The 14774-nt window shown below is 48.0% G+C and overlaps 1 protein-coding gene across 2 annotated transcripts; it reads left to right on the plus strand.

Annotated features, from left to right (window-relative positions):
- Nucleotides 1-1742: 1742 nt before the first annotated feature.
- Nucleotides 1743-13492, plus strand: SLC19A2 (solute carrier family 19 member 2). 2 transcript variants are annotated; one of them, XM_068417325.1, is made up of 6 exons: nucleotides 1743-1943; nucleotides 2027-2632; nucleotides 5750-5981; nucleotides 9498-9690; nucleotides 10599-10740; nucleotides 10975-13492. In XM_068417325.1, exons 1-6 carry the CDS (start codon nucleotides 1758-1760, stop codon nucleotides 11098-11100), a joined length of 1485 nt encoding a protein of 494 aa, XP_068273426.1. In that variant the 5' UTR covers nucleotides 1743-1757; the 3' UTR covers nucleotides 11101-13492. The 2 variants fall into 2 exon arrangements, with proteins under 2 accessions (XP_068273426.1, XP_068273427.1); XM_068417326.1 differs by having other exon boundaries at nucleotides 1743-1940.
- Nucleotides 13493-14774: the final 1282 nt, after the last annotated feature.

Consider the following 14774-nt stretch of genomic DNA (forward strand, 5'->3'; position numbering starts at 1 on the left):
GCCCTGGGAGCTCCAAGGTTTTACTCTTTCCTCCCACCTCTGCTGGGTGTGAAGCGATCAGCCAGATGGGGAAGAAGCAGCACTACACCTCCTGCTAGCAGGCCATACCCTTTTAGTACCTGCTACTGAGCCACATGCCAGTGGAACAGAGGGGCTGCTAAGAGCTAACTGAGAGGGAACCGTGCGTTTCTGTTCAATTCCCCATGGCAACTTGTTTATCACTCATTGTTTCGGCTCATTTCACTCTAACCGTGCTATTTTAAGAGATCAGCAGTTCCTTGCAAACGGCTGAGATGGGTGCCAGTATTAACAGGAGCTGTTTCTTTCTATTTAGAAATTGTAATATTTTTCCTTCTTTTTTTCTAATAAACCTGCAAACAAAAGAGAACATGGAGATGCTGAGGAGCAACAGCCTGCGAACAACTGAAAGGAAATTTTGCTAGACCCAGAAGACAGCCAGAAAGCAGCAAACCGCTGATGCCAGGTGATGCAGGATGAACATGTTTCGCTGCCTTTTACAGAGAGCTGAGTAATCTTATGGCCCTAAAAACTTTTGTAGCTATGTTTATTAAGCTATGATGATGGGAGATAGTAATAAAATTCTGCAGTTCAAGGAACCTGTTCTTGCCCACCCATCTGTGCACAGCCAGATGCCTTCTGAGGGCTTTTATTTTGCTTCGTGGAGCGTTGACCCCAGCTGGGAGGCAGGACACGAGATTGCACGGGTGGGAGGCCTGACCCCTGGTGTGAACTTTCTATGGCGTCAGCCAACGTGGAGAACAAACCGTAGGTACGGAGCAGGAAGCCCCAGCAGTGGTAGCAACGTGGTGGAGACCAAGGGAGTGGAGCAGAGGGAAAGGCAAAGCAGGTAGGTAGAAAGACAACGTGGGATAGATGGAGTAGCAGAACAGCAAATAGTTTAGAGAAGGATTGGCAAAGCTTTAAGAACAGTAGTCCTGGGCGAAGCTTTAGATAATTACATTGAGTGTAATAGTTTTATTTTCCTCTCTTGTCGAATAATTCTTCTGGCTGGACCAGAAGATTATTAAATTAAGAATTTAATAATTCTTTTATTAAACCACTGCAGCGGTCCCAGCTCTTGCTGAAGCGGCAGCGGCCCGCAGCTGAACGCGCTCGGGCCAGGAAAGAGAGAGCAAGCACAGCTCGGCAGGTAAAGGATCTCTTTGTAGAGTTGGTTTTCGGGAAAGGCTTGTACCTGCCCCTCGGGGGAGAGGGGAGAGGAGGAGTTTTAGGGGGAGGGGGCCCTCAGCAGTGACTGGGGCTCCGCCACGCTGCGTGTTTCCTTGCTCTCTGCGGCCAGTTCTGACCGTGTGCCGTCCCTTCCTTTGTCCCCCTCACGCCGCTCAGGTGAGGCAGGCAGCCCTCGAAGCCGGGTGCCACGGGCCGGGCCGGGCCGGGCCGCGCCCCCCCGCACCGCCCGCGCCTCCACCTGCGCCGCCCGCCCGCGTGCACACGTGCCCCTCTCCCCACACACTCCCCCTCTCCCGCCCCCCGCTCCCCATTGGCCGGCTTGGACGAGGGGACGCGGTCGGGACCAATCGGAGGGCAGAGTGCAGCCCCGCCTCCCGCGCGCTGGCGAATGGTCTTTATGAGCAGCGCCGCGGGCCGGCGCGCGGAGGTGCCCTGGGGGAGGCGGCGGCGGGTAAGGTGACCCGGGACGGGCCCGCGGCCGCCACCCCCCACCGCCCCGGCCGGCCCCGGCAGCGCCTCCGGCCCGGCCCCTGCCCCGGCCCGGCATGGCGGGGCCGCGGGGGAGCCGGCCGGCGCGGCGCTCCTCCCGGGCTGGCGGCGGCGCGTGCTGCTGGGCGCTGCCCACGGGGCTGCTGTGCGCCTACGGCTTCTTCTGCAACGTGCGGCCCTCGGAGCCCTTCCTCACCCGGTACCTGCTGGAGCCGCACAAAAACCTCTCCGAGACCCAGGTAGCGCGGCCCGGGGCACCTCGCAGCCCCGCCTGGGTGTCTGTCTGTGGGTGCTGGCGGTTACCGCCGTCTCTTTCCTCCCCCAGGTGTTCAACGAGATTTACCCGGTGTGGACTTACTCCTACCTGGCACTGCTGTTCCCCGTGTTCCTGGCCACAGACTACCTGCGGTACAAGCCCGTGGTCCTGCTGCAGGGCCTGAGCCTCATCATCACCTGGTTCATGCTGCTCTACGCTCAGGGGCTGCGGGCCATCCAGTTCCTCGAGTTCTTCTATGGGATGGGGACCGCCACCGACATCGCTTACTACTCCTACATCTACAGCATTGTCGATGTCGACCTGTACCAGAAGGTCACCAGCTACTGCCGGAGTGCCACCCTGGTGGGCTACACGGTGGGCTCGGTGTCCGGGCAAGTCCTTGTGTCGGTGGCAGGATGGTCCCTCTTCAGCTTGAACGTTATCTCCTTAACCAGCATCTCCATTGCCTTTGGCACAGCGTGGTTCCTGCCAATGCCACAAAAAAGCCTTTTCTTTCACCATGTCTCACATCAGCAGCTCAGTTGGGAAATGAAGGTCATGGACTGTAAAAATGGATCAGCTGTCCAAGACCATCCCAACGTGCAGAGGGCACCCGGCTGGGAGGAGGAGACAAAAGTGCCCTTAAACGGAGAGAGTCATTCAGCAGAGAAACACGTGAGTTGTGCCCTGGATTTACGTAATGCAGATGTGGTTGTCATGCATGCATGTGTGCATATATGTACACAGCAGTACATATGTAATATCCAACAGTGAAAAATATCCCTTTGCTTATCCTGCTTCCTTATTTATAGCATGGAAAAACTTATTCCTGGCTTCCTTTCGCTGATTAAGCATGGCAGGCTGCTCCTTAATCTTTATGAGGTCATTATTATTTCTCACAAGGCTGTGGTTAAAATTCTATGGACATCAAATTGCCATCAACGATACAAAGCAAGGGACGTCTCTGGGGCACTAAAAATTGTGTATATAGCCAAATTCTGTGTGTGCTTCTGGATGCACCCCGTGACTTGCAGAAAAGAGGCAATTCTTCATGTGCTCCTGTGTTGAAAGCACTTGTTACTTCAGCTGTTGTGCAAGTTGTGCAGTAATAAACTGTGTAGTAATTTGGCTTTATCTTATGATCCTGGAAGGAAATTGGTCCAGGAAGGAAGCTGCAGTCTTTGAGAGCGCTTCCAGGCTGACATTGATTAGTTACAAATGGACAGAATATGGATAAATCGCAGGAAGCACCTTTGCGCAGTAACAGCTTAATGCAGCCCCTGAGAGCACCACGTAGTGCCCTGATTTGTGGATTTTATTGGCTACATAACCTCTAACAAAGCCACTTGTATGGAAACAAGCGTGCAGGTGCCCTTGTTCCTGCAACATGCAGGAAACGTTGGGTCCCACAAGGTGACGAGTGGGCAGCTTCCAGTTTTGAGGCCTGATGTGTGTGTGCAGTTGCCAGCTGGGCAGGTCTCTGCCACGCTGCTCCAGGTAACGTGGATACGGAGTCTGTCATGACAGGGGGCTCAAGGCCAGGCAGAGAGGTCAGCCTTGCTCCTCAGTCAGGAGGAGGTTGTGCTCCTCCTGAAAACAAGCCAGAAGGTAAGTGCTGCTGTTGATTTAGTCAGCTAATGGGTATTTCCTTTAACAAGTAAGTCCTGGTTAGCTTGGCTGGGGGAGACAGCATCCAGGGCTGCTTTCAGCTTCTTCCGGCTACAGCTGGGAATTAAAGGTATTAACATTCCAGGGACCTAATCCTGCCCCATCCAGCCCAGTCTTGTGTGAGCAAAAGTATCTTTAACCATGTTATACTTGCATGCTGAAGGGTATTTGTTAACACAAATTCTGTGCCAATAATGACTAAGGCATTAATATCCCTTATCTGTCAGTGTTGTTTATCTTGCTCCCATCCTGTGAGAGCAAGTGTGGTTTGGAACTGATGGTGAAAGTTTTAAAAAAGGAGCAGGTGCACTTGCATAACTACCTAGAGTTCAGTTATACCAGGTGCTAAAAGCTGAGCAGCGTTGGCGTGTGATGATAATTCTTCTTACTAAGGTGACAGCAACCGTATTTCACGAAAATAAGTGAATGGCTGTACAAATAATTGTACTGCAGAAGCATTGCCAGGTGGTGGGAGGGTGGATGGGCCTTTCTGGCTTGTCAGGCACGTGCTTGGGTTGAACATGCCAAATCTGGTTTTGCAGTGCACGTGACAGTTCCCTTCCCTGTTTTTCCTGGGCCTAAACTTGAGCTTCGCCTGAAACCTTCTGTGTGGGAGTTACGTTGCTAAAGTCACAGAATCACAGAATGGTTGGGGTTGGAAGGGACCTCTGGAGATCATCTAGTCCAACCCCCTGCCGAAGCAGGTTCCAAAGTCGCAGTGCTGCAAGCTGACCTCTTCCCAGGTTGTCCTCTTGGGCTTTCAAGGAACGGGGTCCACATGCGGAGCAAGCGTTTTGCTGTTGGCAAAGCACCAACGGGACTGTGTGGTTTTAGTAGAAACACTTTAAAATGAGTTTTCTTGCTCGTGGAGAATAGTCTTTCCAAGGCACGCACTGCACTGTTTCCCCAGGGAAAGGGCATACTGCCAAGAGCCCAAAGTTGCTGCTGCAGACTGGAAACCGCTCCAAAACTGGATGTGCAACAGCACAATAACCCAGTCCTGTGACAGTGCTGTGTGTTTCCCTCCAGGGAATCCAAGCTCATGGGGGCTGGAGTTGCTGGGTGGGCTTTGGGGGCTCTGCCCACTCTCACATGAAGTAACTGCTGCTCTGACACACATGAGAACGGTCTCGCCTGTCTACAAAGACTCTGTATGTGTATGCGTGCAGCAAACAGAATTTGCAGCTTTCTCTATAAAGACATACTTGTTTCCTCTGCTGCTGTTGGCACAAAGTGGTTAGAAACAGGACTGTAACAGCCTGAGTGTAAGAAGCAATTTTCCTTTGTCGTCATCCCCTGTTGCTGGAACTGATCTATTTTCAAACTTTTTTCCAAACCACTTCATGGATCTGCCCCCTTTTGTGCGCTTTCAAGAAAGATGTGGAGGGGAAAGCTTCATTTTTATCTCATGCCATTTGTCAGAGCACTTGTATATACAAGAGTTGCCATTTGTGATAGCAGTGTCTGGTGGAAGGAGCTCCCATTTCTCTTCAGATCCCCAGACAGCATCTCTCACCTTCTCGGAGCCTTGGCGAACATTAACAGAGGTAGAGCGGTGTAATGAGATTGCTTCTTTGAAGATTTATAATCCTTGATTGCTTAGTACTAAAGAAAATTGATTATTTATGGGCAAAGATACTCCTCTGGTGGCTTTCATGTTCTCTGCGTTACCAAATTTGGTTGAATTTGGATCAGGATTTACAAGTGTCAATGATGCTTTTTACCTTTATGATTTGAGTGACTGGCTTCTGATCCTGTCTTGTGAAAGTGGATATTGTATCCCATTCTCCCGCGTCTCTTCTCTCTGGCACCCTTCAGTTGCTCATGTAGTACTTCTAACATCTAGCAGGTACTGCTCTCTGCTTGAGAGAGAGCCAGAGATCGAGGGGTGCCTGGAACTGAACCCTTCATCTGCACCTAAGGGGACAGCCCGGGTTAGGGCAGAGACCAGCTGCTGGGACTGTGGGATGGGGAAGCTTTTTGTTCGTTACTCTGTGGAGGTTTGTGTCCAAGAGTGGTACCATCACTCACCAGTGACCAGACCATTTGAAAGAGGCAATTTCGTGGAGCAGTATGAAGTATTTATAAACAAACACTAACATTTCTCTCCCCTTCCTTCTCCAGTCTATGCAGGAACAGAAAGTAGACGTCATAAAGGTTCTCAAAGATCTCTGGCAGGACTTCCTGCAGTGCTACTCCTCCCGGACCATGCTCTGCTGGTCAGTGTGGTGGGCACTGTCCACCTGCGGCTACTTCCAGGTCATCAACTACGCTCAGGCCTTGTGGGAGATGGTGCTGCCTTCTCACAGCGCGGAGATCTACAATGGTGCCGTGGAGGCAGCCTCAACACTGCTAGGTAAGCTGCTGGCGTAGCTCCTGTTCTGCTGTGAGAAATGCCTTGTGTCCCTCAAGGTCACCAGAGCACGGTTTGGAAGTGTCTTGCGTTCCCTCAAGCACGCAGGAGAGGCAGCCCCGGCATTTGGGATGAGTCTTCCCTGACGTGCACGGGTACGGTGCTCAGTGTTGAGTTCATTGCTGCGTGCAGCCCTAATTCTTGTAATCCAGTGCGTAGGAGTTTGAAGGAGCCTTCCAAGTCAATCCTCATTCTGAAATGTTTGGCAGAAGGCTCTAGGCATGTGACTGACTGACTGACCATGTTCTTGGCTGTCACTGTGGCAGTGGGGTCATGCTTGTTTTAAGTCAGACTAAGAGTCCTATGGGTTTATCACTTTTTTTTCCTCTGGCAGTGTAGGGAACATATGAAGGTTTCCTGTACACATGCAGCATGTGGTGAGCCACATTTAGTCATTTGAGCACTGCTAAGCAGAAAAGCTATTAAGATGAAAGAAGTTGCTTGACTTGAAAGGGACAGGTAGGTCAGTCAACACAAACATTTGTTTATTAAGTTGTTTAATACTGTTCCATCACCAGAACTAGGACAATACCTTTTTAATATAGCTAACATACCCTTGCAGAGGCTTTCTAGGTGTTGCTGCAGTACGTTCCTTTTCTTTGATGGAGTCATCGTTCCACCATCTGCTGTGGCCATCACCTACTTGGGGGCAAAAGAAACCAAGGTGCACAAAGAAGGAAGGCTTAGTACTTTCTTGTTCATGCTCAGCCCCCTCTTGGAGTTCAGTGGGAAGCCGTGGCTGTTTTATATTTCTAAAAGCTGGTCTACCACCCATTGTTAGTTGGGTTTGAAACTGTTGGCAACTTGATTCTGAAGGCTTTGGCTATTAGATCATCTTTGGTGTGCTGAGCCTGCACTTCATTAGCATGCAGTCAGACGCTGTTCCTCCACTCTAGCATGATGCCGATGGCTCTTATTTCTTGTTTGATTTGGCTTCCTCTACCATCCTGCATTGGTCCCAGGAAGGAGAAGAATTGGTATCAAGGGAAAGAAGACCCATAGCGTGGCCAAATGTCATCAGATTTTTTTAAAAAAAAGAGGAGTATTCTTCAAACCTTATTATGAACGTCTTTGATATCAAGGTCCTTTTTTTTAAAGGCCAGTGAACAATGGATCTATTGGAAGAAAAGGTGGGTGGCACTAAACTCATTGAAAACTGAAGTTTTTAGTTTCCCATTTTGATTTTTTTTTTTTCCTCTAGTTTGAATCACTTTGGGTGATGTTTTCTGAAAGCAGATTAGCCTCTATCCCTGAACTGCTCAAAAGACAGAACCAAAAAATCCTTCTGGTTGACACAGATTCATTGCTTGGAACAAGTGAAGTTAAGTAATAATCTCAACTAAAAGCTTGAAGTGCATAACAGGACTGAGGGGACCTGTTAAGGATGAGCATCCAGTGACCTGGCTTCCTAGGCACTAGTGCAAATGTTCTAACTTCTTCTGATTTCCAGTTTGAATTTATTAATGAGCAGTTTATTTATCTCTGATGTCATGCCAAGGTTGTATTTCAGCACAAAATCTTTACTCTGGGCCAAAGAAGCCAAGTTTTTCTAGTTGTTCTTTGGTAAAGTTAAGCTCTTTGTTCACTTTGTCGTCTTCTAGCCCCTCTTTTCACCAAACCTGGTTTGAGTTGCCTTCTTTTTGAAGGTGGATGACCAGAGCTGCACTCAGCTTTCTTCAGTGATGCCTCAGACTTGTAGAAGAACGTACTGTTCACTCTTCTCCCTTTCCTAGAAATACCTTTCCTGGTGCATCCCAGAACTGATTTGCCATTTTCATGGCTGTTAGTCATTCTGTGCCCAGTTATGAGCAATGTTTGACAACCTTTGTGTAAGATACTGTTGCCATCCCTGCCTGTACCTGCAAAAGGGTTTTGAGTCGAGTGTGGTAACTCCTGTGACTGTCAGCTTCCTGTCCTGGGCGAGATAAATAGTATTCCTTCTAGTGAGGTCAACTGACTGTTAAGCTGCATCCCTGCACGGGCCAATCCTTTATCAGGTTGGGTTGTGAAACTCCTGAATCAGCTGTAGGTGTCTAATTACAGGACACAGATCGTATATCCTGTCATAATTAGATGTCAGGCTGATGCAACCTTGAGACATAGTGGGAGTACAGCGTCATGAATTGCTGTGAGATCCCCAGCGAGTGATGTCTGTTCCTAAATTTCAGAATTGCTTGGGACTGTAGAAAGAATGCTCTAGGACTTGGCTTCTTTTTGCGTCTCAGGAGTTTGCCACTGGGGGAGACAGACTTTCAAAGAGCAAAATGTCAGTCAGGTAGTGTCACAGTAGGTACTGGAAAGAAGAGTTCAGTGGGGGGGAAATAAATTCCTTTCCCTTGGCATAGCTGCCGCCTTCACTAGTCTTCAACAGTGATGTGAGGTCTGACAAGGTTTCAGGCTTGTACACACTGATGGTACATAAGGAGTCTTCGTGTGCTTGGAGGATTTCTAAGCTAGCAGGCCAGCTGAGGGCTACGAAGACCTTAGGTGCTGCACTGTAGCACTTCTGCACAGTGGTCAAATGCTGAATACAATCTTCCAGAGATCTCCAGTAAACCTCCCTTTGTTAGTATGCTGTTTATCTAGTTCACTGTGTACAGCAGTATTGTTATGCTGTTGGTTGCTCTTTGGCTTTTTTGCAGAACAAGGGCTGCTTCGAATGGGAATTTTCTTGCAATGTGATACGTATGTGGGCTTCTCAGTAGTTACAACTACGTGAAACACACCTTGTCTGCTCGTTGAGTTCCATGAAATACCACATGCTTTCTCTCTTGTGATCTGTCTTCTCTCCCCATCCCCTCTTCGTAAAATGCAGCAGGAGTTACCAACCTGTTCTGGTCATATAGGATTGTTCTTGCACAATCAACAGTGCATGATTGTAGCTTGTGATTAGGCTGCATCCCAGGAGCTGCGGATTCGGACTCCTGCTCTTACTCTTGCAGTCCAGCGTGAAGGTGACAATAAATATAGGTTTTTCTGCTTCCTGGGAGAGAGCTCTAATAGCTGTGTATCAAAGTGGGTAGGGTCTTCCTCCCTTCTACCACCCGCAAAGCGCCACAAAATAATTAGCTGAGTGCTTTTGAGAACCACGGTTTGCGTTTCTCTGTAGCCCAATTGACGACATAGCTCCAGTCAGGCACAGAGGGCTAAGTGGCAGTGGTCTGAGTCCTGGAGCTGTTGTGCTTCTGAAGCCAGGGAGGAGACTTCAGAGGCTGGCACCTGTTTGTGGGTTTTTGTTTGGTTTTGGGCTTTTTTTTTCGTTCCTGTGAAAGTGAATAGGAGTTTACAGCAGGTTTCCAGGTGAAGGAGAGGTCGGGAAGGAATGCTGCTAAGGTGTGCACATTAGTGTCCTCCACTTCAATCATGTTTGGCTGTTAGGGGCTGTACAGCTCCTAACACACAGTCTCCAGATTGCTCCAATTGCAATTACTAACAGTTATGCTTTCCTTCCCTTCACAGGAGCTGTTGCAGTTTTTGCTGTGGGTCACCTAAAAACTTCATGGGCAGTGTGGGGTGAAGTGGCACTTGCCCTGTTCTCCTTTCTTATTGCTGCTGCTGTATATGTCATGGACACTGTTCGTAACATCTGGGTGTGCTATGCATCATATGTTGTCTTCAGAATTATCTACATGCTGCTAATTACAATAGCAACGTGAGTATCTTTCTAATGTAAACTGCTCTCAAGGTTACAGCTGGTGTGAAAGCCGGCATATTTTCCATGTAAGTATGGTCTCACCCACCAGGAATCTGGAAATCTGTTGTGAGGGTTTGTGTTGTGGTTCAGGTTGGAATCTGAGGCACAGAGATATATTTGGCTGGCAGCCTGCCCAGGCTCAAAAGTCTTATGACACTGAAGCGACTATTTCTAAATATTAGATAGTGCTGCTTGCCAGGGGAATGTTTTTGATAAACACGGCTGGAGTGAAGCGTTAGCAGGTCAGGACAGGACAATGCTTTGCCTGTGTTGTATGGTCAACTTTCCCTAACCTGTAAGGAGGAAAACTTCTTCAATGTTACTTGTCATTTTGGGGAGGAAAACCTAGCTGTAGTTGAACCACACATACATAATCGCTATAAGACAGCTCAAGCACAGTGTTGAGGGGTGATGCTGAAACTGGTAACTGCAAAAGGAGTTGTGGTCAGAAGAATGTGGGAGGCTGTGGACCACACTGCAGTAGGCTGATGCTTTGAGATTGCCAACAGGTCTCTGGGATCAGAGAACATTGTATCTTCCCTAGCTGCCAAGGCCCTTTAGCTGCATCGGACAGGAGTACTGTTTCAGTAAGACTGAAACCCACAGAGCTTCCAAAAGTGTGGGTTGTTTTTTTTTTTTCCTTTTCGATGTCTCTGTGGGTCTTTTCTAGCCTCTATGCTAGTCTGTCATGATCCTGTTTAGAGAAGTACACTGTCAGTGTGAGGTAATTTAGCTGTGGAGAATACTGGACCAGTCTATGTAACTGTTCAGGTTGCAGAGTTGTCTTGTCCAGAGATGTTCTTCCTATTTTTGCATTTCTCTGCTTTGTGCTTGTCCTTATATTTCTGTCATTCCTTTCTTTCCAGGTTCCAGATCGCTACAAATCTCAGTGTGGAGCGGTACGCCCTGGTGTTTGGGGTCAACACTTTCATTGCCTTAGCACTTCAGACCCTGCTCACGTTGACTGTTGTGGATGCCAGTGGGCTTGGGTTGGACATCTTCACCCAGGTATGACAGACTTTCTTAGCTTTACTGATGGGAGGGAGGAGGAAGGTAAACCAAGCTGTAAAGCTGCTCAGCTACCTGTTTCTGAGTCAAGGGTTTGCTGACAGAGAAGTAATCACTGATTCTTCATATTTTAGAAGAGGAAGGGAGCTCACGTATTAACCTTCTTACAAATTTGGTAACTGCTTGGTTTAACCACTCTTTTTTTTTTTTTTATTTTCTTTCCCCTCTCTGCAGTTCATGATTTATGCATCTTACTTTGCGGCCATCTCCCTGGTGTTCTTGGGCAGTGGAATATACAGTATAATGAGAGCTTGCAGAAGACAAGAGCAGGTGCAAAACAGATCTCCTGAAAGCCAGTAATGCACTAAGTGAAGACTCTCGGTGGCTACTTAGGAATATATGGGTCTGGTTTTTAATCTCTGCCTTTTCTGCCCAAGGCAGTCACCTTAATGGTATTTCATCCATATTTGTACTATATTAGCACATTTTAGAAGGTAAATGTATTAGCTCTTACATAAGTAAGAACAAATATCTTCTTTCTAAAATGCCTTTTTTTTTCCTGTTGCATATATGGGATGTGCAGCACAGAACACTAAGTTTTCTCAAAGAATGTCAGCCATGGGAGATTTTAGTCTAAGGCTGTACGTCTGGAGGCTGCCATTGAATAGGCAGCTTCATGATTGTCTAGTCAGCTGCTACTCTCTGTCATTGAGATGCTGCTGCAGGGCAGAAGTGAGGGCACACTCCTAGACCTCTCTGTGGAGAGCCCCAGGCCTGGGGCAGGAGGTGGCCCTGGGCCTGTGCTCTGCAGTGTGGCTCTCACTGTGCCGGTCCTGTGATGCTGGATACTCTGTTTTGAGGACGACTACACTTGTGTTTCTGCATATGCACACGCTCCCTTGAGTTGCTTGTGTTGTTTCTGCTGTTCCTGTCACCCCTGCTGCCTGAGTTTTACCATAGCTGATCATGGTGCTTCCCCAAAAACTTAACTGTGTCCTTGGGCAACTCATGACACTGGTGAATTGGCTATCAGCAGCGCTATTTGTGCCATGGGGGCCTGTGCCCAAGGGACTGTAAAGTTGGAGGGGAATCTTAGAGGGAGTTTAAATAGACAAAATGCTAATCTGAGGGACCCTCGGACATCCTTGCCTTTGCCCTTTAGGACTGCAGATTCCTGCAGTACAGGAGTCACTGCCTCACAACGCTGGAGGCTGGGCTGTTTCAGTGGGATGGTGGATGTTAGTTTAGCACTGAGAAGGAAGGTGACTTGCAGAACTTTGAGCTATTCTTTGTGACCTTGGAGAATTGTGACTCTGGTGACTAAATAGACACCTTCAGTTATGGTAGTTAGCAGGATGACTGCCTGAGGCTTTGAAAAATGCTAATTTCTGGTCTGTCAGTTTTTCTCCTTATTTTAAAATGCCTTTATGCTTTTGTTGGGTCTCTGTCCACTAGTTCACCCTCTTTTTTCCCACCTAAGCAGGACAATGAATGTTTGGAGCAGGCAGTTCTTTTATTTTGTCTAGTCTAAGCGATTTGAGACTTGCCTCATACCTGGCTTTAAAAAATAATTAATTTTTTTCCAAATTGCTTCGGCACTGGGAAGGAGTTGCACAGAGTTCTTCTGGGCTTGGGCACCTGGATACTCAGGCACCATGACCAGCACAGCAACAGATATCTTTAGTATACTGTAGAAATGGCCTGTGGACTGTCCTTGTTGCTGTGCAGGTTGTGGTGAGTTTAAGTGCACAGGAGAACTCACAAGGGAGAAGGTGCCATGTAGTCTGCTTCCCTCCATGCCTTCTGTGTGCTGGTTTGAGCTTCTTCCAGTCAGAGTCTGAAGCAGCAGCTTTGGTTCATTGCTTGCTTTTAGTGCCATGGAGACTTCACAGCATCAGGGTTGGGAAGGCTTTTCTCCCCTGGCTGGGACAGGTACGACCTTTCTCATCGCTTCTGTGAGGTTCAGCCTTTACCATGCAAGGTGAATGATGAATGTGTTTGGGATGTGGTGCCTGGGGTCTGGGAAGCCCTTCCCGGCTGGCTGCTCAGGGGAACCCACTTCCCCAAAGCTTTTCTGTGTTTGTAGCCTGCCTCCTGAAATGTCCCCCTGAACAGAGGGGCTCAGCTAATGTAAACGTAACTGCCTTATCCTGAAATGAAAACTTGAAACCATCCATGTATATATTCCTTTCTTTACTGTTCTTTGTTTTTTAAAAAAAATAAGATCAGAAGCCATGAAATGGTAGCTGATGAGCTGTCCTGGGAGAGGGATAGTAAGTGCATATCCTGCCATTTGGGTTCCTTGGCCTGATGGCAGTGGAGGACACCCACGAGGAGTGGGTACACAGCACTCATGTCAAGTGACTGAAAGAAGCAGCTCAATTTTAATCACATTTTTCATACAGAGAACTAATCTTTGATGGGGAACAACCCAGATATTTAAAAGCAAGTCAAAAATTAACAAGTTGCAGCAATAACAATGACTTTTTTCTACCAAAGTAATGAAACGGGGGCAACTGCAATAGAGAGGCACGCTGCACTGCGTATGTCTTCAGGCCTATTGATGTGTGGAAGCCACACCTGGATGTTGTTCAGGTTCCTGTGCTGTTGCTGTGGTGATGAGGTGACTATAGAGCCTGGCTGGAGCTGTATGCAGAGTTGCTGATGCCTATGAAATTCTGTAAACACATTGACATTGATGGTTTCTAGGTGAATAGCTATTTTTGTTAAATAAAAATACGCTGAGATCCTGTGTGGCCAGTGTTTGTTTTGCATTTTGATACATTGTTAATCCACAGCACTGCTGCTGTGTGGACTAATGCAGGTTGTTCTGAGCATCTTTGTTACAAAGAGGGGAAAAAAAATACAGGACAAACCATGCAAAAAGAACCAAGTCTTAAATATTATAATTGTTGACTGTTTTATGTAGGTTTGCAGAACTCTGTATAAGTGTCTTGCGTTGAGGATCCTTAATTGCTGAGCATGTGGAAATACCACTCTGTAGTTCCAGTGCAGATGGGTCTGCGGGGAGGGAGAAAATTCCTTACTCACTGGTGCAAGGTAACCGTGATGAGGAAGCACCAGTCTGAGGGTGACTGTAAGGGAAAGCAGGTGCAGGTTTGCCATGCAGGAGGACCTTCCTATTTCCATCGACCCAATTACAAAATTGAGGCCTTAAAGAAGAGATGCGGTAAACTCCCCATCCTGGCACACTCACATTGACTGCCTTGGAAAGCTCTCCCTGTCTTGTGCTTCTAGAAGAGATGGCTTGTACCTGATAGTACAGACTGGGCTGGAGGGGAAAGTGGTCTCTGAGTATCTGCTGCCAGTTTGATGTAGGTCAGTGTGGGTAGTAGCTCCACAAGCCCTCTGCACAACATCAAAAAAACAAGAGAAAAGGGGTGCCTGGGGAGGAAAGGGGGGGGCCTTTATTAGAGGTATTTCCTTGAGAGCCTTATTGCTGAGGCAGGAGGGATAGGACTGTCAGCATGTCAGGTGTGCTCTGAATTTCATTCATCTGCCTTCCCTGGCAGTCAGCTGTGCAGGGATGAGCTGCTTGACTGTGGGGTACTAAAATCTCTGCTTGCATATAACAGGAAGGTAGTTAGTAGCTCATACAGGTATAGCATTACCCTTTAAGGTCGATTCAAGCGTTTCATGTTTCTGGTGCTGGTGAAAGTTGCTATGACAAAAACCCTGAGGCTGCCCTTGCCTGCGAGCGAAGCAGGTCCACGTGAACTGTGGCAATCATCCTCGCTCCTCCCATCACATCCTGCCACACTGCTGAGAGATCTGAAAAGGGACACACAGCTATTGTCGAGAAGCTGAATTCCTGCACTAGTGATAAAGCACACGGTGTGGTTTGATGAAGATGAGATAAATACTACACGTGGAGTGTGTGCCTGTGATGCTGTGGCTGTTTCTTTGTTCCGGTTGATGCTGGGGCTGCTGGAGGTGAGTGTTACTGCCGAATCTGTGTGTCCTGCACTGGGCTTGCTATGATGCTGGTAAGATGTGGTAAAGTTCCTGGGCTT

The sequence above is a fragment of the Nyctibius grandis genome, chromosome 23 (genome assembly GCF_013368605.1).
Source record: "Nyctibius grandis isolate bNycGra1 chromosome 23, bNycGra1.pri, whole genome shotgun sequence".
Taxonomy (NCBI): domain Eukaryota; kingdom Metazoa; phylum Chordata; class Aves; order Nyctibiiformes; family Nyctibiidae; genus Nyctibius; species Nyctibius grandis.